The 24,088-nt window shown below is 34.8% G+C and overlaps 1 protein-coding gene across 1 annotated transcript in view; it reads right to left on the bottom strand.

Moving 5' to 3' along the window:
- The window catches only part of LOC104910339 (myosin-6-like), a 41,017-nt gene that overhangs the window by 11,016 nt on the left and 5,913 nt on the right, over positions 1 to 24,088 (bottom strand). Inside the window, exons 5-9 of the mRNA XM_031552954.1 lie at positions 20,496 to 20,558; positions 17,355 to 17,516; positions 13,836 to 13,949; positions 10,394 to 10,539; positions 7,127 to 7,290 (exon numbers count right to left, since the gene is read on the bottom strand). Of these exons, the coding sequence (XP_031408814.1) occupies positions 7,127 to 7,290; positions 10,394 to 10,539; positions 13,836 to 13,949; positions 17,355 to 17,516; positions 20,496 to 20,558 (649 nt within the window). The remainder of the gene's footprint in view (positions 1 to 7,126; positions 7,291 to 10,393; positions 10,540 to 13,835; positions 13,950 to 17,354; positions 17,517 to 20,495; positions 20,559 to 24,088) is intronic.

Consider the following 24,088-nt stretch of genomic DNA (forward strand, 5'->3'; position numbering starts at 1 on the left):
CTACAAAGTAAACTGTGTGGTGCTACCATATAATTTATTCCAGTAGCAAATCCTTAGTAGAACAGTACTGGGTTGAAAGGAAGAAAAGAAAAGTTATTAAACAAATCTAAACACATATAAGCCAAAATATTTTGATTTTATGTCCTTAAATTTTAACTAGTTTGCCTCTTTTTGGTATCTTACTCATGCAGTGGATTTACTCAAGGAATTCAGTATTGATTAAACATCTCAAGTACTCACAAACCTGCAGCTGAACTATACACAGTGGCTTAGAAATGAGCTAAAGCAACCCTAAAGACGATACCATGCTCCTAATCAGGGCGAGAGCATTTGTTATAAATATATATATATTATATAATATAAATATATAAATATAAATGTACTTATGAAATATATCAAAAAGAAAGAAATGAAAAAGTTCTAAGACTGAAAACTGTATTTTAGAAAAATGTGATGTTTAGTATGCCCAGATCATAATTTTCAAATGTTTATAATGCTGATTTTTTCACAGATTTCCTTAGCTGCCAACCCTACACACATCCTCTGGTTATTCTGTGCAATGACACTTCCAGGCATTATTTATGATTTTTCAGTAGATACGTTTCAGGCTTGTTCTAGATTTTAGATAATGTTAAAACAAACTGTAGAAAACATTTCTATACCCCCAGTGAAAATTCAGAAAGGAATGTCTTCCGAATTAGAATAACACTGTTGGTAAAGACCAAAGTATTTCTGAAATACTATGAATGAAGAAATAATAAAAACTGCTTTGCAATCTTAGAATCTTTGTGTTTGCAGAAAGAATAACTGATAGTTGATTTCATTTTTTAACTAATTTTTATACTGTTACAATTGTTCCAATTGATGCTGTGTTAAAATAGGAAAAGGGATAATGTGCTTGCAATGATTATTCATATTAATTTTTTTTCAATCAAGAAACAAAACTATCCTTCAAAAGTTGCATTAGCTTTCTACTTTTATGTCTCTTTCATTTTCACTGAAAATGTTATTACTGTCATGGCACCCAACCTCTAACTATGTGTATTCCTCAGAAGGGAGAGTATATGACTTCCCCATGAGCCAATAAAATCAGTGGGATGGTTATTTGGGTAATACTGCCAGTGCTTCCCACAGGACAGCATGTAAGTTGATATGCTAAGTCTACCCAGGAGCATGGACTAAGATGCAAAAGCCTATCTTGTAACACGGGAGTCTCACATACCAGCGTAGCACACTGTTGGAAGCCACTGAGTCAACTAATTAAAGACAATTTTATAGCCAGACTATTTGTTATCCTTACCTCGTACACACACAGAGAATAGCCTAAAGGCATCAATGGCTCTCTAGGTATTAAAAAAAATCCTCTGGTCATATATCTTCAAACGTAACTCTCATGTTTACATGGACATGCTGAAACAAAGCTCTTCAGTAACATTAATATTGATTAGCAGAATTTTTTGAAAGTAAGAGATGGAAGCTCTCTGAACATATTAGTGCAGCAAGACTGAAAACAATGACTAGTAGAAAAAATGACCTAAATAGATGAATAGTAAATGATAAAAGGCACCCAGTGGATTTTATCTAATACCATGATGATAAACAGTCTCTTGCATCTAACTTAGTTTCTCCCTATTTCTTAATTCAGCTTTCAGCACTGTATTATTGTATTGCTGTAAGAATCTCTTCTGAAATATGCCATTTTGTAGATTATGTCATTAGTAATACTCTCAATACCTAGATGAAATAACATATCATGACTAGCTGTTAGAACCGGTCATGGATTTTCTGATATATCATTTCCGAGATGGAAAATGCTTTTCTACTAAAAAAAAAAGAAAAAAAGAAAAAGAAAGTGCTCATAGGAACATGCTGATTTGTTTTAAAACAAAAAACATTTAAGTTAGGGTCAAAACATTTAGATCAAATATTTGCAGATTGAATGTTTTTTATGAATAAATTATTATAAACTTATTTTATTATATATAAAATTTACACTGAAAAAAAGGTGCTTTTCTCTACTTTTAAGCTTTTCACATTATGATAAACTGAAAACATCATTCCATTAAGGGAATTTGAAGGTGCAGTTTTAGATTGAACATTTCTGAAGCTCACCAAGGTACAATGCAAAAGAAATAACAATTTACTATTATCTTATTTTCCAGTATCATCCAACAGTCAAGTAAATTCACAGAAAATCTAGAAACATTACTGGGTGGTAAGGGTTTTTTTAGCAGAAGACTAATCTTACTTAATAGAATTAGGAAATTCTGATACTGGTAGTGATTATAGTGCAAAAGGAAAGTTAAAGAATCAGTATTTCAGTACTGCTATTCAGTAATCCAGTTAATGCTCTGGATAACAAAACTAAATGCGCTTCTCAAATGTATAATCCACTGTATACAGATGTCTGAATTTAAAAATTTATACACTTGCACTTCAGAAATATATGATCACATGGCCAATAGCAAATCTTAATGAGGACATATTTTCACATTTCAAGAGGGTGTTGGTCATTCAAATTGTCTTGCTCGATCTTCAACAACCACAGTAATCAGTTTTACAGTTACTGTAATTGGAAGTACAATAATCACATTAGCAGCAGAAAAGCAGGCTTGCTTTCAGGTTAAGAAAACAAGGCACAATATAATCATTCTGAACGTGATCCAACACTCATTATGAATTGTTATGTCAAAGAATTCTTATCTGTGTGTTTAATACTGCACATATCAGCACTGAACCAAATGGCAATGTGATAGTTTGGGGACTGTACAATCTCTGTAGAACATAAGGTAATGAGATGCTATGAGAGTAGTTACAAATAGCACAGTGATAAAATATGCCTGTAAGGTATAACTTTATCATTACATATGTAAATTTCACCACATTTAGTAGAATGCACGTTGGGAAAACAAAAATCACACCTTGTGCTTAGCTGTGACATTTGCTAAATTCATGTGTCACAATCTTTGCACTTGGCAGCACTTTCTCCCATGATAAGACTGTCTGGGAGGACTGTAAAAGCTGTGACTCAGCTCTTCAGCCAAAACACACACCATGTGTATTCCTGCAAAAACCAGGCACATTGATTCTTTGGTTTCTCATGATATTTAGTCTTCGTCATGAAAAGATTGCTTCTGGACAGGAATCTCCTCACGATATTTCTTTCTTCCAGGAGCAGTGCTAAGGCCATCATATGCTTATGCAGATTCTCCCCTACCAAGGCTATTTCTCAACTCCAAATCCTTCACAGCTCTGACAAGAAGTCTCTAGCTTTCTCATGAAATTACTAAATTTCTCACTTGGTTCCTGGCCAGTTTATCTCTTAGTAAGAGATCTTTTCTATGGATTTAATATTCCCCTCTAGACCCCAGAATAGAGAGGCTTCTTATTAAGATCTTTGAACAATCGATCCTCTTTCTGTCAAGCCATTCAAACTCTTTTTCTTGGCAAGAAGTTTTTCCTTTCCTCTCGTTCTCCATTATAGCTTTCACTTCCCCTCACAAAACCCACAAGTCACCACAAAAACAACACTTAATTGGACATTTGATAGATCTCCGACGAGATTTCTCAGCCTCAATACTCCTTCCACCCCTTTCAGAAACATAGACTTCTCCTTTAGGCCTAGGGGCTTTTACCTGCCTTAAAAACAAGATAATGAGGATGATTGTAATTTTAATCTTGAAGCTAAACAGTCAACTGCTGTTGTGGTGTAACCTGGCAGCAGCTCACACCACACAGCCATTTGTTCACTGCCTCGCCGCTGGATGAGGGAGAGAACTGGAAACAAAACAGAACTCATGTGGTGAAATAAGAGCCAGTTACTAAGACAGAAGGGGAAAATAGAAACAAAAATGCAATGATAACAATATGCAGCCACACAGCACTTCCTTACTACTGGCTGCCCAACACACAGCACCAAAATGACACCGTGCAATAATGCAAGGACTCACCCCACTGACCAACTCACAGCACCCCAAGCAGCAGCCAGGCCCCGTCCCACTGCCTGCAGCTTTATACTCCTCCATGTGGTGCCACGTGGTATGGAATGACCCCTGCCTCATCAGATGATCAGAGAGCTGGAGCACCTCTCCTACGAGGAAAGATTGAGGGAACTGGGCTTGTTTAGCTTGGAGAAGAGAAGGCTCCGGGGAGACCTCATTGTGGTCATCTAATATCTTAAGGGAATGTATAAACAGGAGGGACAATGACTGTTTACAAGGGTGGATAGTGATAGGACAAGGGGGAATATCTTTAAACTGAGACAGGGAGCTTTAGGTTAGATATTAGGAGTAAGTTTTTCACTCAGAGGGTAGTGATACACTGGAACAGGCTGCCCAAGGAGGTAAATCTCCATCCCTGGAGGCATCCAAGGCCAGGCTGGATGTGGCTCTGGGCAGCCTGGTCTGGTGGCTGGCAGCCCTGCACACACCAGGAGGCTTGAAACTAGATGATCACTGTGGTCGTTTTCAAATCAGGCCATTCTATGATTCTGTGATTCTATGTATCTGTACTGGCCCCACCCTGCCCCTACACTGCACCATCAAGGTGACAGCTCTGCCACCAAGCAGCCCGAGTGTTCCCATCATAGCAAGAATCAAAATAGCATTGTACAATTGATGTTCTTTGGGCTGAAACAGGACAAATGTGCACATCTAATGTTTTGCATTGACACATACATGTTCATTTCTCCCATTTAAATCAGTTCCTGAATAAATCAAAATATCTAACAGCAGTTCTTCTAGACTAAACAACACAACATACATTGAGTTGCTTGGGGTTTTGCTTTCACCTCACCTTTGAATACATGCGGTGTTACCATACATATTCACAGACTGTTCAGGAAATACTCCCTTTCAGTTTTTGCACTTTCTTACACTTGGAACCAAGTTTTTTTAATTATTGTTATTATTTTTATTTTTATTTTTTTATATTAGGACAGGTAATTCTTATTCAATATAATGTCTGACTAGAATTCCTAGAAATCCTGGATCAGAACCTAATGAAACTGCTTCCAATTGGAGAAATCATGTTAATCAGACCTCCACGTCTCACCTTAAAAATAGGCTGTCTCATTCTATTGTATTATCTATGAGCAGGGGATTGAGTGGCCTCAACCATTTTCAAGAGAGCAAGACTTGTGAAAACTGAACTGAGATGTATGCCCCATTACTACATCAGCAAACCAGTTTCCATCTCCAGACCATGGGTGACAAAGCTTCATAATAATATATCACAGCATCTGAAGTTGTGACATCTACACATATGGTTTGATCCAAAAATCAGAATAGAAATGCTTTTTCATTAAATCCATTAAATAAGAAAATATAACTTTATCATAGGCTGGATGGTAGGCTTTATCTAGCAGGCTAGATGATTTGACTTTTTACCATCCGCAAAAAAAATTCTGAAAACAGTGCAAGTGACCTTTCCTGGACAGCTATGCTGATCATTTTTGTAAAATAAATGTTCCAATCTCCACAAATCATGGCTATCTCCCCTGAGTTTACTGGAATTTAAATTGAATCACCTATAAATCCTAGTTTCAATGGCTTATTAAACTTTTTCACTCACTGTTACTAGGCCTTCTGCCCATTTCTTTTGGGAACAAAAACTGAATCCCTGCTGAATTTTTTTTGACTGTCCATAAGGTGCTGAAGAAATATCTGTCTTTGCTGGGGATACTCCTAGCAATAACATTAAGATGACTAGGTAATAAGTAGGCAAACAGTCAAAGGGCAACAGTGTGTGCCTCCATTCAAGCTGCAGATCTAACTGAAGAGATGTCATCACAGAGACCAGAAAAATTTAAACAGGCTCACGGACATGCAACAAAATATTTTTACTTACATTTAACCACCAAAATCATGGTGTAATCTCATTACCCCAACATTACGTTAATAAAGAAATACTGTTAAGAGCTCTTCCTGCAATACCGATAACTCAGCATGAAAAGGAGATGGGAGTAGAGACATAACAGGAAACAATAGGAAGAACAAATCTTGTGTTCTAAAAGAGATAAGAAAGGTACCTCACCTAATAACCCTTACAGTGATTTTTGAAGTTAAGATAAAAATGAGCAAGTCGAAATACTAGCAGGTATTTTTGACCTTACTATTAATTTAACACAAGACTGTAGACTGATATTTTGTAAGGACTGATATCCCAATGAATAGCTATAAAGCAGCAATCTCTAATTAAAGAAAAATAAGTTTCTTTCACTCTAAGCTGTACAGACTTTGAAGAAAATGCAATTTGCAACAGAATAATAAACCGCACAGAATAATAAATTTCCGCTATGCAGTGCTGAGACAAAAATCAGGCTAAAAGTTTCCCATCACTAGAAAGAAAACAAAACTTAGATTTGATATCACTGTAGAAGCACTTCATCTTGCACCTGAGAGAATCAAGAACGTTCATGTTTTCCTCAATTTACTTCTAAAAGTAATGCAGAAAACAGTAAATAATTGTATTGCATCTGATTTCTGTTAAGATTTTGTGATTATTATTCCTTCGTATTTTATACCTCTGCTTCAATTGGCTCTGATGCCTCCCCCTTAATATTTGGCTCCACCTTCTTGGTATCAGTTGCTGTACCTAAGATCCAGATGAGGGTTCTACTGTGGTGCACTCTTGACAATTCAAAAAGTTTTACATAATGCACGGAGCACTATTCTTCTTAATAGGTGATTAAAAAGGAATGAAAACTTATAAATGCTGATCTTATCCAAAATTGTTCAAGACTAAGCTCCTGATGAAGATATAAAATGATTATTAAGTTAGCAGAAGAGATGACTTTTCCTTTCCTAGAGGTATCCACAAATCAGAGGGAAAGAAAATACGTTAGAGAAAGCTTGCAAGAATCCTAAACATTAATGAAAAACTAAATGTGCCAAAGCAAATGCATCATTTTATAATTTTCCTAAAGTCACTTCTTTTTCAAAGAAATGTAAAACTGTACTACAGAAAAGTATAAATTTATTTCACTTAGAATACTTGCATATTGGCAAGATACTACTAATTTCAAACTTTTAATAAAATTACTCTGTTTTTTACATCTAAAAAAGAGACAGAACTAACTAAATTGTTGCATCATTTCTCAGATAAAGAAACACAGATCTGATAATACTCACTTTTGAATTTTTCAGATCTTTCTTTCTTGTCTGTAGTAACTCTCCACATGCTTTTGCTTCCTGCATTAACCTTTTTTCATATTCTGCTAGCTCATCTTGGAAATGATTAAATAGTGTCTGGACATTTTGCTGCTTAAACATCACACCACTTAGATTTTTCCTTTAAAAGAAAAAGATAAATTCAATGAAACAGTCACAAGATTATCCTATACTATTTTTCATTCTTTACATACAGGTTTAATTTTAAATTTTATAACAGATAAAATGGACAGTCCTCTTCCTAATAATTATACCATTTTAAAAATACAGAGCAATATGATTGATCTTATCCATAATATTTAGATCACTTATGAGTCTATCAAGAAATACAAATTTCTCAATTTTCATAACAACTTGCATTTTTAAAAATAACCTTCTAGAGAATTAACTAGTTTACTACTAGATGTGAAACATTTGCTGAAATAATTATATTCCGAGACACAGAATGAGCTCATGTCACACTGGATAAACAATATTTTATTATTTGTTGAGACAGAAAAAGGAAGCTTCACATCATTTGTATATACATATTTTTATTTGTTTGTTTGTTTGTTTGTTTTGTCTCTGTCCCTACTAGCATGTTCTTTTTTTAATCAAAGACTTCCTACAGAACAAGATTTCTGCAGAAAACTGAAACATCTAAGACATGGATGTCCAGCTGTCTGGCTTGCCTGGGCTGCACTGAATGAAGATAAATTCCTTTAGGCAGTATACAAAATATATAAAATAATTAATGTATATAAGTAATAATACTTCTTTACTTCTTTTCATATTTAATTTTTTTTTTTTTAAAACCTACAAAAAGAGTGGGCAAGAAAAACTTAAGGAAGTGTGCTTCCCACAAAATCTTCAGTTCACAGGATTTGGTCATCATCCTTCTAATTTTATTGGCACCAAACTTCAATGAGATTTTTTTAAAAACGTGGAATTAATATATTTAATGTTCTTTCTTAATTTCATGACACAAAGACATGTCTTTATCTATTCCAATAGTGAAAACATAATTTTTCCAAAGCCAATGGTATAAAGCACTTTCCAGGTGGGATACTTGTGATGGGATCTTTTTCAGTTTTGCACTCAAACATATTAATTAAAAAAAAAAAAAAAAGTATTTAATTTTATTATTATTTTGAAAACATTGTGTCAATATTTCTTTTCTATTTCATACCAGTAGCTGTTATTTAGTCCTTTTATTGCATTGCTGGTAAACAATAATAAGTGAAAGAAGGGTTGTTCTTCAGAAGAAAATGGTAGAAAGATAACTATAAAAGGATAACGATAAAGATGGACAGCAAAAGTAGGGGCTGTTTTACCTCAGATTCATCCAGCAGATTAGGCTAGACAACATGCCAAAAAAAAAGGAAAAACAGCCAAGAGTAAAACTAGAAGTAGTTAGTTCTTCGATCTCAGTTTTTCTGTGAAGGCAGGAATCAGCACTCTTATGAAGAGTAACACAAAATATAACAGGAAATGGCTAAACAAAACTTACTTAAAACAGCCTGACAAAATACCAAGTGACGTATCAGTCAAAACAAAATGAATACAATAAAGTAGAACAGCCTGAAAAAAAAAAGTCTTCTGAATATTTTTACTATTAATACTCACTAGTAACCTGGATGAAGAGATACAGTGTACCCTCAGCAAGTTTGCTGATGATACAAAGCTGAGAGAACTGGCTAATACATCAGAAGGCTGTGCTGCAATTCAGCAAGACCTAGACAGACTGGAGAGTTGGTGGAAAGGGACATTCTAAGGTTCAAAAAGGGCAAGCGTAGAGTCCTGCACCTGGGGAGGAATAACTTCACGCATCAGAACAGGTTAGGGGATGATGAGCTGGAAAGGAGTTCTGCAGAGAAGGGCTTGTTTGTGCTGGTGGACAAAAGGTTGGCCATGAGCCAGCAGTGTGCCCTTGTGACAAAGAAGACCAATGGGATCCTGAGGTGCATTAACAAGAGCGTAGCCAGCAGGTCAAGGAACATGATCATACTCCTCTACTGCCCTGGTGAGACTACATCTGGAGTACTGTAACCAATTCTGGGATCCTCAGTTCAAGAAAGACAGGGAACTTCTAGAGAGTCCAGCAGAGGGCCACAAAGATGATGAGGGGCTTGGAGCACTTCCTTATCAGGAGAGGCTGAGGGACCTGGGACTTTTCAGCCTGGAGAAGAGGGACTGAGAGGGGATCTTACCAATGCTTATAAATATCTAAAGGGCACGTGTCTTTTCAGTGCTGCCCAGCAACAAGGCAAGACGCAACACAGACAAACTGAAACACAGAAGTTCCTTCTGAACATGAGAAAAACTTCTTTGCTTTGAGGATTACACAGCACTGGAACAAGCTGCTTGAAGAGGTTACAGTCTCCTTCTCTGCAGATATTCAAAATCCACAAGGACGCTTGCCAGTATAACATACTCTAGGGAATGTGCTTTAGAAGGGCATTGTATTAGATGATCTCCATAGGCCCTTTCCAACCTCAGTGAGTCTGTAATTCTGTCCCACATATTCAGCTAAAAATCTATATGTAGTATCACTTTTTTTTTTCCAGACAATAATTTAATGCAGTAATCTCTCAAAGATCTTTCAACATTGACAATATATTTAGTGAATAAGATGACAGACAGCAAGCCGTATTACAATGAGACCAGGAATGTTTTTTCATTATTTAGGTATTCTGCACAACTCAACAATCCAAGCTATTTTCCATTTGACACTGCATAGCAGGTTCACCTTTCTCCTTGAAGAGTAAGCCTGCTGTGCAATCAGCATATATGGCTCTCCAAGGCTTCAGTGGCCTAGAAGGCAGTCTCCATAATCAGTTACATAGAGCCCACTGAGACTATTTTCAGGACTCATCAGTCACAGTAAGCGTTGATCCACCCTTCTTAAAACAGAGACAACGCAGAATGAGAGGAATCTACCATTAATTAAAGATGCAACTGACCATGAATATTATTAGATTTCAAGAAGTAATATTGATACCCAAAATTCAGTTTGGTAGGTAGACATTGTGTCATAAATAACTTCTACAAATGCATTACATCTACTGTCAGTAAACACACAAAAATACTTTCAAATTATTGAGGAAAAGTGCATGTATTTCCTAGGAATAACTCTGTAAAATAATAAAACTACCTGTAGAAATAGAAATAGAATAAAATTACTAAATTACTTTTACAAAAGCAATAAACTACCTTTACAGCTTCATGTAACAGGCAGGTCTTACCGTAAATCGATTAACAGTTTTTCTGCATCTTCCATCTGTGTTTGCTTCATATTCCATAATTCAGCGAGTTCCTTAAGTTCATTTTTTAAATTTTCCATAGTGAGACAGTTTTCATCAATTTGACTAGAAAGAAATGATTGTTTTTCCTGGAAATTAAAAAAGTGTATAGTATATAAACTAGGAGGGCAAGATTTCCCAGTGCTGTATTTTAGGAACATGATAACGGGCATCAATTCATAAACTGTATACTCAAAGAAATAGAACTGCTTCTAGAGGGGCAGTTGAAGTACTTAGCGAAACAGAATAATTGCTTTTCGATTAGAGCATGATTTTGCCAATCTAGTTATAGTCCACCAACTTGTTGCACATCTACTATATATCCATACATTTTATTATGACACAATTTTTGCAGTCACTTATGTTGTACATGTATGTTCGTAAGTTTGTAGGTCACCCTCATAAAAATACATAACATACATATCCTCTTTAATTTTTGCTCTTTTACATAGAAGTTTTTCAGATAAGCACAGCCTTGCACAGCAACAACTTTATTAACAACAATGAAAAGGAGCAATTTTCACATCTGACCAAGCCTGGGTCTGTTTATTTCAGTGCAGGCAGTGTCTTAACTGGCCATTTTTACTGCTAGATCATCAAATTGCTTACATGCTGCAAAACTGTTTTAGGCAAATACCTGAAAAACTAATCTTTAAGGAAAAAAAACAAATTTTCAGATGCCACCAACTCCAGGCAGAAGCTAGCTTAGTCATTATCTCTGAAAACTGTCATTATTCACTTAGTTGCCTAAATTGAGAGCTTTCTTCTTTTAGATATTGACCTTTTTTCATAACAGAGTTGCTCTGTACTCCATACTTTGGAGAATATAAGCACAGAGGACAAGACTGCTAAGCTCATCTACAAGTACACAACTTTTCAAAGAGATTCTGATATTAAGCTTTTGAAAAAAAAACAAGTTAAAAACTAAACTTCCTAATCCACAGAAGAGATATTACACTGCAATATCTTTTTCATTCCAAAAGAGACCAACAGTTATAGGATCAAAAAAAGAGTAAAGATTCATGAGAAAAGCAAACAGTACTTCCAATAGCATCAGTATCTAGTAAAAAAACACGTCAGCTTCCTCAATAAACAAGGTAAACATAATGCACTGCAGCAGTACAAAAGTATTAAAAAGTTGAGTCTATTAGTTGGGTTATACTTTTAAAGTAGCTGCATTAGATTTTATAACCCATACTAATGAGCTGTAAACAGTTATATAAGTGGGTTAAATTAAGAGGGAGGAAAATACCTTTTGATTATCCCCATGCATACACACACATTCAGATAATTTAAATATGCACACAATTATAAACACCGCATGAAATAAAAAAAATTAAGACCTTAAAATTTAGTAGACAAAGAATATATGTAAATATTTTAATAAAGGTCAGTATTTTTTTTTAGATAGTGTACCATTTTTCTGAGGCAGTACCCTGGTACATAGCTTAATGATCATTTTCCTTATAAAGTAAGTGTTTTGTAAAGGTATAGCTAAAAGGAGGCTGAAAAAAAAAAATTGATGAATCAAAACTTTTATAACAGATAGGAACATAAGCACAGAAGTGCATGAGATACCTTGAGATCTCTTGAACTTTCTAAAATGTAGTACGTGTATGTATAGGATAAGGTGGAAATTTCAAGTTTCCTGCAGGAACATAGAATCATTCGAAGAAAAATGAAGATATGGTAATTAATGCAAATCCCTGTGCAACTAAACTGCCCATATAGAGTCTCAAACCCCTGTTAGTTTTAGGATCAGAAACAGAGGAACTTGGTGGAAATGCAATAGCCTGTGGTATATGTAATATCAGAGCAGATCACTTGCTCAGGCCCTAATCTTAAGCAAATAATTAAATTTGAGATGATTGAAGTATCAGAGCGTAGTGTAAATATATATAAAAAGAACTCGTGACCTGTTCATTTATTTATTTACTTATTTTTGCTAAAGACAGTCAGATTCATATATGAGCTATGATAGAACAAAACTGCCAGTGAAGAAGCAGTTTGTCACTAACATCCTGAGAAGGCAGATAAGAAGTAAAAAGGTTGGCTTCCAAGGCCAGGGAATACTAGCCATTGGGTCAGTGCAATCTGGTACCTATTACAGAAGATAAATAACTTGCAATCAGGTTTTAGAACAGACAAATAAAAACATTGAGTTATTCTACATTCTGTAATCTAAATATTGGTAGACTGAAAAGCCCCTCCTTAGGATCTGCTGTAGTAGCTAACAGCCTAGCTCCCCTTTCACAAAACTTCAATTGCTGTGCTTAAGGAATAGCAACAGGTTCTAAGAAGGTAGTACTAAGGGTATCCAAATAGCATCACTAGTTCAGTGCTCTGGAGATTTGATAAAATAGGCTTTCTACATTTTTTGTTTCATTTCCACAGAACACTAGCTGAAATACTGCCAACAGGAACAGTTATTTACAGTTACTAAGAAAGGTATTCTTAAAACTAAAGCCTAAGAATGACTTGCACTGGAAAACAATGTAGAATTACTGAATATCAGTATGCTGATATGTATGTTGATCAGTATGTGACTCATCAGTCACTTCCACATGTTCTAAGGTGTTCTGGTAAACCTGCAGTGTGCTTCATGTTTCACAGAAAGAGATTCATAAACTCTGTCTTTCCTATCAAATTTAGAAGTCTGAGTGTATCAGTGAATTCCCCAATCCTTAATTTAAGATTGGCATGAGTAGGAAGTGTTAAGAGATTTTAGGAAGAAATTGCCAGGTTCGTGAAAGCGATGCTGAACAACATGAAAGCATTTTGTTTTGTTTTGTTTTTATTTTAATCTATGACTCATTTTTGAGGCTGTAATATCTAACTTAAGTTTATACATATACAAATGAAAGAATAATAAAAATGAACAATATCTTAGAAAGACGATGCTTTCTTCTTGTAATGCTTATGAACACATTTATATAAAACATAGTGTTCAGTAATGAAATTCAGTAATTCCCTTCAGTGGATTATACAGTTTAGTAACTGATACAGCAGATATAAGCTATCATTTACAAAAAGATGCCATCTGCTGTGCAAACATGCAATTAGCAGGCACTTTCTATCACATCAGTATCGTTTTCATCTGTTATTGATTTTCTCCTTTACATTTCCAAAGCCCCTCAAGCAATCTGAGCCAGTGCAGCAAATGAAGAAAGCAAAGGACTTCTACATGACCCCGATATCTATTCTGCTTTGTACTTTACTCTGTTTTAAGACTATGGACCTCATACATTAGTGCAAGTACGAGAAAAAAAAAAATGCATACACTATATACATGTACATAGTTTCAAAGCAACTGTGTAGAAAAGACAGTTTAAGTTTTGAGATAAAATGTACTTCAAAAAGGCCACGAAAACATTAAATTATTCACCTGTGTAGCATTTAATTGCTGTTGCAGAATATTTCTTTTTTGCTTCAGCTGTTGTTCTGTTTGCTTCTGCTTTTTATCTAGCTCTTGTGCCCTCTGATTCAAATAGGAGAGTTTCTAGAAGGAATATCCACAAAGAGATGTGTTATTATTCAAAACTTATTGTCTTACCTTCCAGAGAAATCAGATAATATTTTAGCTGTAAGCTACTTAAGTTACTATTCTTAAGTTTACTTTTGTTTACCTCTACATACCTTTTTTCTATCAACACAGCATGCTCATTCACATGTTGTGTACTCTACTCTTTGAAGGAAAAAATGCACATATAAAAGAGAAAACATCTTTGGTGCTTCAAACAGTGTTTATCATCATACAACAAAATATCACTGCTCGCTCTTCTCCCCAGGCTTCTTTACATTCCTTCTGCCAAGAAAGCTACAAATAAAGTTATCTAACCAAAATGCATATTTGGAATAGCTTCCACGGAAGGAACATAAAGGAGAAATGCTTACTATTTCTTATCACTAACTTGTGAAAAATACAGCTAAAGAGAGCTAGGAAGAAGAGGAAGAAGATGGAAAATGCAATATTCGGATAATTCATTTTTGTATTTTTCATTCATCCAGTTTGTTATTAATTAGTACCTCAAACAAAACAGTTCTTCTCAATTGTATTAATTTCATTTGCACCATTGGTGTGCACCAGATACTAAATGATATAAACAATTATTAATGCATGTAATAAAAAATTATATCACAAAATCTACTTAAATAATTGCGTAACAACTATACTATCTTGTTCAAAATTTCAAATATAATTCATCTTATATAACAATAAACATTAAAATCAGTATTAGTATTTCCATTCTGAAACATTTTAAACATTTAATCAATGAGAAAGTTCTTGTTTGGCATTACCAGTATCTCACACATCATTCACATATAAATCTGCTTGGGCAAACTCTGTTTCCAGGCTTGTATTACAGAAGCAAATACACAGCTATAGACAATGATACATAACTTATGCCACACCTCCCCAGGTTTCCAGGAAACTAATGATGTGATCTTTGTCACATTGTTTCTACTTAGTCTTAGCTAGGGAAGGGCTAACATCATTAGTCACTGCCATTATTACGCTGTTTTGAAAATACTATTAGCTATTAGAGAAGGGCTTTTTTTCCAATTTGACATATTAAACCTGAATAAAAAATAAACTATCAAATAATTCATTATCTAAACTCAAACTATTCTACATTCTCCAGTGTTCCCCCCAAAGTGTTGAAGTATTGCTATATGCAGGTAATATAAAGAATAATTCATGTAGAGTAACAATAAAAAATAGAGATGATCTCCTGTGGCAAACTATTTACTAGTAGTCAGATAACTGAACTATAAACATGTAGAATGATTCTGTAAGAACTTATGGATGAGACAACAGAAACCCTTGTGTCTGGGCTTTGACCAAAAATAAGAAAAACCATGTATCTAAACTAAAAAGGCTTGAAAGATGTTGGCCATACTTGATTGAAAACATGAGCTGTAAGATGTACGGGGATTATGGAAAAGCAATAGTTTTGTTGGGTGTTGATTTTGAAACAAAAATGAAGGTATTTTGCTTTTTCTTAACAGGACAAGTGAAATTTTTCTCCTCTTTCATACACTTAAGAGATAAGCCCTTCCTTCACACTGATTATTTTCAGTTCAGGTATATAAAATACTTATTTCATTTGACAGAAAAAAAAACACAAACAAAAACCCAACAACCAATACACAGGATTGCACATGGGGGGTGTGTGTGGAAGGAAATTTCAAGTAATTTTCCCTATGCTGAAAAACTGCTTGCTTTAGTGAGCAGTCTAGTGAGCACTGGCCTAGTGGAAGGTGTCACTGCCCACAGCAGAGGGGTTGAAACAAGATCATCTTTAAGGTCCTTTCCAAAGCAAACTATTCAATGGTCCTATGACTTCATGGTGGCATACAGATCAAAGGTTTCGTAAGGCAAAGCTTAATTTAAGCATAATGACAACAGGACAGCCCACAATTCATGTTCTTGATTTGTACAATGATCACTGTGAATGCTAAACTCTGCTGCACACGTGACAGAAGACAGAAAACAAATGAAATATTTCCAATGCTTCTAGTTGTCAGAGCCATTCCCCAGAATAAGAAAAGGAATAACAATCTAATCAAGAAAAGGATGTACAAAAAGAATAATGCAATGTTATGGAAGTGTTCTTAATGAGAAAAAATACATAAAAAATCTTCAAATAAATTACATCCTAGGAGCTCTGCAAAGGAAAGGTAGTATTGGTTTCATTTAGTGTTTTTCTTAAATGTACAGATATACGTATACAAAACAGTCACTGAAGTGCCATTACATCTTGCATCAAACTAGTGTTCATATTTTGACTATTTCTGTGTCTTTTCATAAAAATAACATCTGTTTCCCACAGACATTGGTCACAAGAGGACTATCATCATTACTTAAGGAAATGATTGTCCACCTAAGGCCTCCAGTTTTAAAGATTGAGTAAACTGATCCATCTACTATGAGTATTTTTCAAAACCATCCCTCACTGTAATATCTTGGTTTCAAACAGAAAGTTATTTAGATAACATTGTCTAATGTACATTCTGTTCTTTATCACCACTGTTGCAACACTCCTTAGAAGGAAAGTTTTAAAGATCTAAAAGATTGCCAGATCTAAAAGAGGAAACTGTAGTAACAAAAGAAGTGCTTCACAGCCATACAATTTCAGTTGTCATTCCTGTTATTCTTTTGAACTGTTCTGGATGAAAGGTTACTTCCTGAAAATTTTCCCAAGGTTTTCCCCTTAGGAAGAGTTAGCATCATTAATACATCCAGCACATGTGGGCAATACTATTGTACTAGGTCATTACTGGACCACTGGAGGAAAATCTATCTTTAGCCTTGCTTTCAAAACACATCAGACTATGACAGTACAAATGCTTTACCGGAAGCAAAATGAATGCAGAGCTTGGTAGAGAAAGGTGTACTTTATCCAAAGTCAGTTCCAGTATGCTGAGGATTTGTTTTTAAGACTAAGATTTTTCTGTGTCTTTTTCTTATATAAAACAGACGTTTCATGAGAAAAAGGAAAAAAATCAATATCTCTCACAAAGCAGAGAATGGAAAAGGGTTTCCAGCCTGCCATGGCTTATACATTGGTTGCTCTTTTCAACTTATAACTTAACAAAGAGATACACAGGAAATAAGCAATTACTAAACAGTCTTCCCTTTTGTAAGAAAGAGAATCACAAAACTTAAAAGAGAAATAATAATTTTTCTAATACAGAAGGCAAGAAAGGACAGGACTCTAAGGCTGAGATCAGGCTGTATGTTTTGTTGTATCACAGCACAATCACACACCTTAACAATCAATCTCTTCTGAACTCTTCTGTTACATCTTTTTAATTTTCTTTTTTTTTCTTCTTCTTTTTTTTTTTTGTAATAATAATTAGAAAGTATGTCAGGAAATGGCTCAGAATCTACCACTTTTACCTTATGGTTTTCATTAAGTAGATCTTCATTTCTTTTAAAATTTTCTTCTAGATGAGCTATGTGTCTCTCTAGTTCTTCTATCCTCTTCATATCTTCTTCTCTTTTCTTTAGTTTCTCTCTTTGCTTTTCCTCTAGTCCATCATATATGTTTTTAGTCCTGGCCTGTTTATTGAAATATATAGAGAAATACCTTTCAGTATTGAAATCAGAAGCGTAAGTTAAACATGAAAAATTCAAATCTGAAAAAACATTTATATCATTAAGTGAATACCTCGAATAGACCACAAAATTTTGTGCAATTCAAGATGTCTTCAGAATGAAGGAAAGTTGGCCATTAAATAAGCACGTGAATAATAAAGGCTGAATAGCCAGTACAACTGGCAAACAAACACAGAAGAGGAATCAGCAACAGCAAACAGTATGAAATACGAGTATTATATTGAGGCAGACAATTAATTTACAGTAATACTTAACCAAATAGAAGAAAAGAATTCCAAAAAGAGGAATTAAAATTCCAAGTATTAATGATGTTAAAAAAGGAAGTCTTTTCTGATGGGAAATGCTATCATCATACGAAAGTTCTCAGGGAGGAAAAAAAAAAAAACACAGAAAAAGAAAAAGAAACGGAAAAAAGAGAAAGAATAAATAACCACATTTCAAGGCTGGGAAATACAACAACCAGCTTCACAGCCAGCTTACATCCACTCCGTCTTCCTCTCATCAAAAAGAAATACAAAAAGAGAAAGAAAAAGAAATATTATGTACATTGTTTATAAAGTGCAGAGAGGTCTTACATACACTTGCATTTTCTACTACACCAAATACAGCATCACTTGAACTCAATTATTTATCTGTCTAGAACTTATATGTCTAGAATCAATATCTATATATGTATGTGTATATGAAATGGAATTCAACTGCCACCATTTTGATTTCCACTTTCAGAACCAGAGTTCCAGGAAGATTACTGGAAAGAAGGCAAGGAATGACCATACACACAACTTGCTTTTTTAGTTTTAGGTGGAAAATAAATCCTTTTAATTCTTTAATAACTCCTTTAATAGTCTATGAACATATTCACCTTTATTTGAAGCGCTTCTAGTAGTTAATGCAACTGAACTTTCACTATGCTAGGTGAAGGTTATGGATTAAGTTTCAGGTGACAAAATGATTGGTAAGTAGAATAGAAAAGCTTCCCAGATAAGTATTTCTGGATCAATGGTTGTTATACTCAGATGGCATTAGGAAATTCCTTTTAGCTACCTTAGAAAAGACTCCCCTCTAAACTGCTATACACTTTTATAGTCAGTTGTTAATAACAGATTTTGCTTTTTCTGTAGTCTTTGCTATCATTGTTATATTTTATGCTATTAGGTTTTGGAAAAAAAAAAAGTAAAAGAAGTTGTAGTCGAAAATAAACATTACAGGAAGTATAAGATACTTATAAAGATGAACCCACAAGAAGCATGAGATACTTAAAAAGATGAACCTCTGTTGTGAAAACACATGAACTATGATGAAAAAAGTTCTGAGCAGCAAATTTATATCCCATTAGGGAACTGTTCTTCTGTTCCTGTCCGTAGAAGGAAAGAAGTAGGCCAGAATCACTACTGAGGGATTTTTGCAAGAACCAAAAGAGAAGGCAGCAATTTTTAGTTCCAACAAATAATAGAAAATTACCAGCAATGAATCCAAAGAAAGTGAAGATGTTCAGAAGCAGCAAACCAAACCTGTTATGCTGCAGCAGTCAGGAAGAAAAGCATTCCCTTCAGCCTTCTCTGAAGCAAAGTCTAAGAATTAGAGGAAAGCTGGGCATCAACCACAAAGACCCAGGATTGTGACAACCTTGAGTACCACATGGCTTAGAAGAGGAGCATTCAACACTTCCTGCTTATGTCAGGGATGCAAAGGAATTGCAAGATCCCTCCTAAAGGTTTTCTTTCTAGAAGTGTGAAATGTATATACTAGTTCTACTGCTAATTTCCTGCAAGTTCAAAGTCACAGAATGGAAAAGAACAAGCTTTGTAATGGAAGAAAGATGGAGGTTGAATATCCACAAGCAAATAAAAAGGATCGGACTTCTCTCTCTCTCTCTCTCAAAAAAAAAAACAAAAAAGGTAGGGGAGTGGGGAGAAACAAAGATCTCAGAAATACTTATGGTCAGCACAGTAAATCCAAGAGCAGTCTTTGAGATTATCTCTTTCCTGTTTGATACAACCACAAAAGAAGCCAGAGAGGGTTTCCGACTTTAGAAGACTAACTGGTAATCTCTTAATTTCTGTTATCTTGTTGTCTGAAAGCTGCTGCTCAGACTATCATCGATCAGATGGAAGCTAGAGCCTGGTTCTGATAACTCCAACTTAAGGCCCCCTCCCTATCTTTTACTGGTGACACTAAATGGAGAAAATGAGGATTACTTCAGAAAACAGTCCTGGAGCTTCCACTCCGTGTCTTGCTTGAAACATTAAGAACTTACAGTTACTGCAACACATGTAATACGACTGTTACCCATGCTATCGAGGGAGGCACCTGAGGGAATTGATTTCCCAAAGGATGGAAATGGATGGTAATGCCCTACTTGGAATTTCAGTAAGAAAATTTGAAATAGTATCAATGCTTGCCTGAGGATTGTTGAAAAGTATCAGTGAAGACCAGACAAAAAGGCTTCTATTTGACAATCAAAAAAGTAACAGCAGCACATCTTGTGTGAATTAAGTAGTTCACACAAGGGGAAAATCAAATGGTGTTAAAATGGCTCATTTTATATATATATATGCATCAGTATCAAGTATGATAAAAGTCTGATTTTACTTTCTACAGAAAGTGAAGTAAGAAAAATACAAATTCAGATGATACTGTCTCTGCATATATGAATTATTATTGAAAGCTGTTGTGTTTTTTTCTAGCAAACTGGAAGTTATTGCAAACATCTTGGATACAACTGCTATGGTCCAAGTTTTCATGAGTGTTTGCATTTTCCTAGTTGGATATAAAAAACAACAAACTCAGTTACTTAGCAAAACCCATTACCTTTCTATATAAATTGGCTACCAGGTATTCAAAGCTAATTTATGGTAGGAAGTAAAAAGAACACAGAAGGAAAACATAGCTTTCAAGTAAATGGGTTAATGTCATATTTACCTGAATCACTTTGCAAATTTCTTTTGCATCTTGAATTTCTTTTATAAGATTCCACTCCAGATTCTTTGGGGAAAAAAAAAAAGTCATATGCAACACATAAGAAAATAAATTAATAGACAACAGCAATGACATCACAGTAAGGACAAGCACTTTTAAATTTTCTCTTGATTATCGTAAAACTATACAAAACATGAAATTACAACACTTACTCATGCAGAGTAGTTAAATAAATATAGACTACAAGAAAAGGAAGACTATATTTTAAATTTGAATAAATATATCATTAACTTTTTTTTTCCCTGAACTTAGCATACATGAAGAAGCTGAGGTGGCTCACCTAAAATGATGGAACATCAAATGTTGAAATTTTAAAAAATCTCAATACCTTCTGTCAGTCTATGATAGGACTTTTTTCATAATTTCTAGAAAAAATCTAAACATGTTTCAACCTTTTCTTATATGAGCGTTCTACTCACACCACTTCTAGGAGTACAGTTAAATAAATTATTCTAGTCTGCACATTAAAAACCACTAGTTTAATGTATGTCACATTAGCAGATCATCATAACTAAAATATACCTGATCAAAGTGTAAGCCAAATCCTAATTAGGCTTTTCTGTTTTCTTTTAAGTGAATTTAAAGACATTATTTAGGCAAAACTAGGCATAACATAGCCAACAATAAAGTTAGAAACAGACTCAATCCCTTCTATTGTTGAAATCTATTTCTTTGAGATGTTTAATTCACATCTGTATCTGCATTCTGGAAGCACGTGCCATCAGGACTTAGAGAGGGAGGTTACTGCATGAGCAGGTCATAAGAATCTCTCAGATGTTACATACATACGGAAATACAGAAGAAGGTGAGAAAACATATCCAATTATTCTCAAGCCCCCAATCCCAAAGACTATTAGAAACTTCATGAGAAAAGGAGACAGGCAAACCAGCGTTCATGTAGAAAGCACATTTCGAGGAAATCCTGTAATCAATGAGTAGAAGACATCATCATCTTTTGCCCAGAGAGGCTGTGGATGCCCCATCCCTGGAGGTGTTCAAGACCAGGTTGGATGGGGCCCTTGGCAGCCTTGTCTAGTATTACATGGTGGCCCTGCCTGTGGCAGGGGGGTTGGAGATTCATGATCCTTGAGGTCCCTTCCAACCCTGGCCATTCTGTGATTCTGTGATTCTGTGTGACTTTTATTTCCAGATGAAAGTTCATACATTTCCTCCAAGGAAAACTGAGCAAAAATCAGTGCCTGTGGGCCTTCATACCCCCCTAACACATCCATAAACCTATCTGAATCTAAATCTACTGAGCCTTAGATGAACTGTACGTAGCTTCTGGACTGCTCTCCAAAATGCAGCATCATTTAGAATGACTGATGATAACACCTGGTGATTGTGTGAATATATTTTTCATTATGCTCAGTAGCCTACAGAGACAGTTTAACTGGTGGTTACAGACAGATGCTTTGTCAGATACACCAAGAGGTAATTGCTCTAACAAAATATCAGCAGAGACCAGACAATCAACTTAAAATTGCACCATCATTTATAAGGACATATTTAAAATTCAGCACTATTCAACTATTGCTTAGACAGAGAGGTATCTTAGCTTCTTTGCATTCTGTTCTCACTGAACTAGCAACTTTTACCTTGTAATTAGCTCTTGCAACTGACCATCTTTGTATGTGGCTTCATGTGTTTTAAGCTTTGAAAATATAACCACACTACTTTAGCTATTATGGTAGCTGAGATTAACCATAGATTAACCATAATCATTAAAGCTGATAACAGAATGATAACTCTGACGCTGCTGGAGATGGAGATACTCAACAACAAGGGTACTGAATGAACTTAAGAGATGCTGGAAAGCAATCACTGGAGATGGGACACTAACAATGGCTTAATGTAGAAGTTCTGCCAAGAAAGAAACTAGAACACAAACGAAATTAAATTCTGTCTCTAACCATAAATGCATAACCATAAATGAGATACATTTCTGACTGGCTGCATGCCCAGGATACTAACCCTATCTATGACTTGACTAGGGAGATTAAGGAACAACAAAATCCGAAAAGTAACGCTGTAGTCAAAATTCAAAAATGGCTTTTTTTGTTATTAGTAGTTTATTTGTTATTAGAAATGTTATGAAGGATAGTTGAAAAAGTAAAATATTTGCAAGCTAGACAGAGACTATTTATATATATCATATTAAAGGCTCAAAGCACATGCAAATCAGATTTTGATGGATGTTTTGGAAACATCAAATAGAAAAATCAACACCACTAAACAGAAGTGAAGCTGTTAGCAGCCAGACTGTATCCTCCAACATTTGAAATGATGTCTAAAAGAAGCAAAATAGAAAAGATCCTGAACTTTGTGGATTTAAATCAAAAAGCACCATCAGGGAAGTTAAATAAGAGTTTTTAAATTAAACATGCAAAGTACGTAAGAACTAGTAACAAATCCTTTTCCAAATACATCTGAATAGGAAGGCTGCTAGAGACAATGTAAGACTAATAGATGACCAGAAGCACTGATTTTAACAACATCTGGATTACTTATTTATAGTACACAAAATTCAATAATGGTGAATGTATGCTTGGACAATAGGACCAAGTATTTGCAGAAGACTGGACTCTGAGCTTGTTAATAATAAACAGGAACAAGATCACAAAGGTAAAACAGGCAGTTCCCTGACATGAATAAAAAGCTTCATTGCATTTAAATGAATAAATGTGATGTTAAGAACTACTAAGAAAGGAAAAGAGAACAAAACAGAGGTTCTCCTTATACCACTGCATAAGCCCACGGTGCTTCTAAATGTTGAATATTCTCTGCAGTTCTAATCCTGCTCCCTCTTCCCCTGTAATAATAGAAAATGGAATAGAGTAATGGAAAAAGTACTGAGCAAACAGAATGATGACAGATATGGGACAGTTTTCATTCATGAAATAAGTTAACAGATCAGAAGTCTTCAGCCTGAAAAAGAATATAAAAGTTTGCAAAGTAACGTGGGACATGTAGAAAGCAAATCTGGAATGTATGATCATTCCATATTTGAAATAAGAAGTAGGGCATTGTATGAATATAGTATATTCAAGGTAGAAATCAAACAAAAGCTCTCATTCTTCACACAGCACATAATGAAGCTATTGAAGTTATCACAGAATGTCATGGATGTTAAAAATTCAAAATATAACTGTGAAATTTTCACAGAAGAGACAAACATCAATTCTAAATAACCAGGGACTTTTTCCTAAAACTCATCTAAAATCCAGATTTCTTAGACTAATTTTTAGCACCCATGAAGTTCCCAGTAAAAAGCAAAAAAAAAGCACCATAAAAGACTCCCTGCTCGTGCAGTTGAACATCCATTCATGTATAAGTTTTAGCACACCACCAAGAATGCAGAGAAAATGGTGCTTGGCAAATTTATATACAAACAAGACAGAACAAATTTAGCATTAAAACATACATCCATAGAACAGCATAATATACCAATAATACAGTTTATAGGGCAAACCTACTTGGTGCAAATTCAGATATTACCAGTAATATAAATTTGATGCAAGAGAAGACATCCTGGC

This window comes from Meleagris gallopavo, chromosome 3 (genome assembly GCF_000146605.3).
Source record: "Meleagris gallopavo isolate NT-WF06-2002-E0010 breed Aviagen turkey brand Nicholas breeding stock chromosome 3, Turkey_5.1, whole genome shotgun sequence".
NCBI classification, from domain to species: domain Eukaryota; kingdom Metazoa; phylum Chordata; class Aves; order Galliformes; family Phasianidae; genus Meleagris; species Meleagris gallopavo.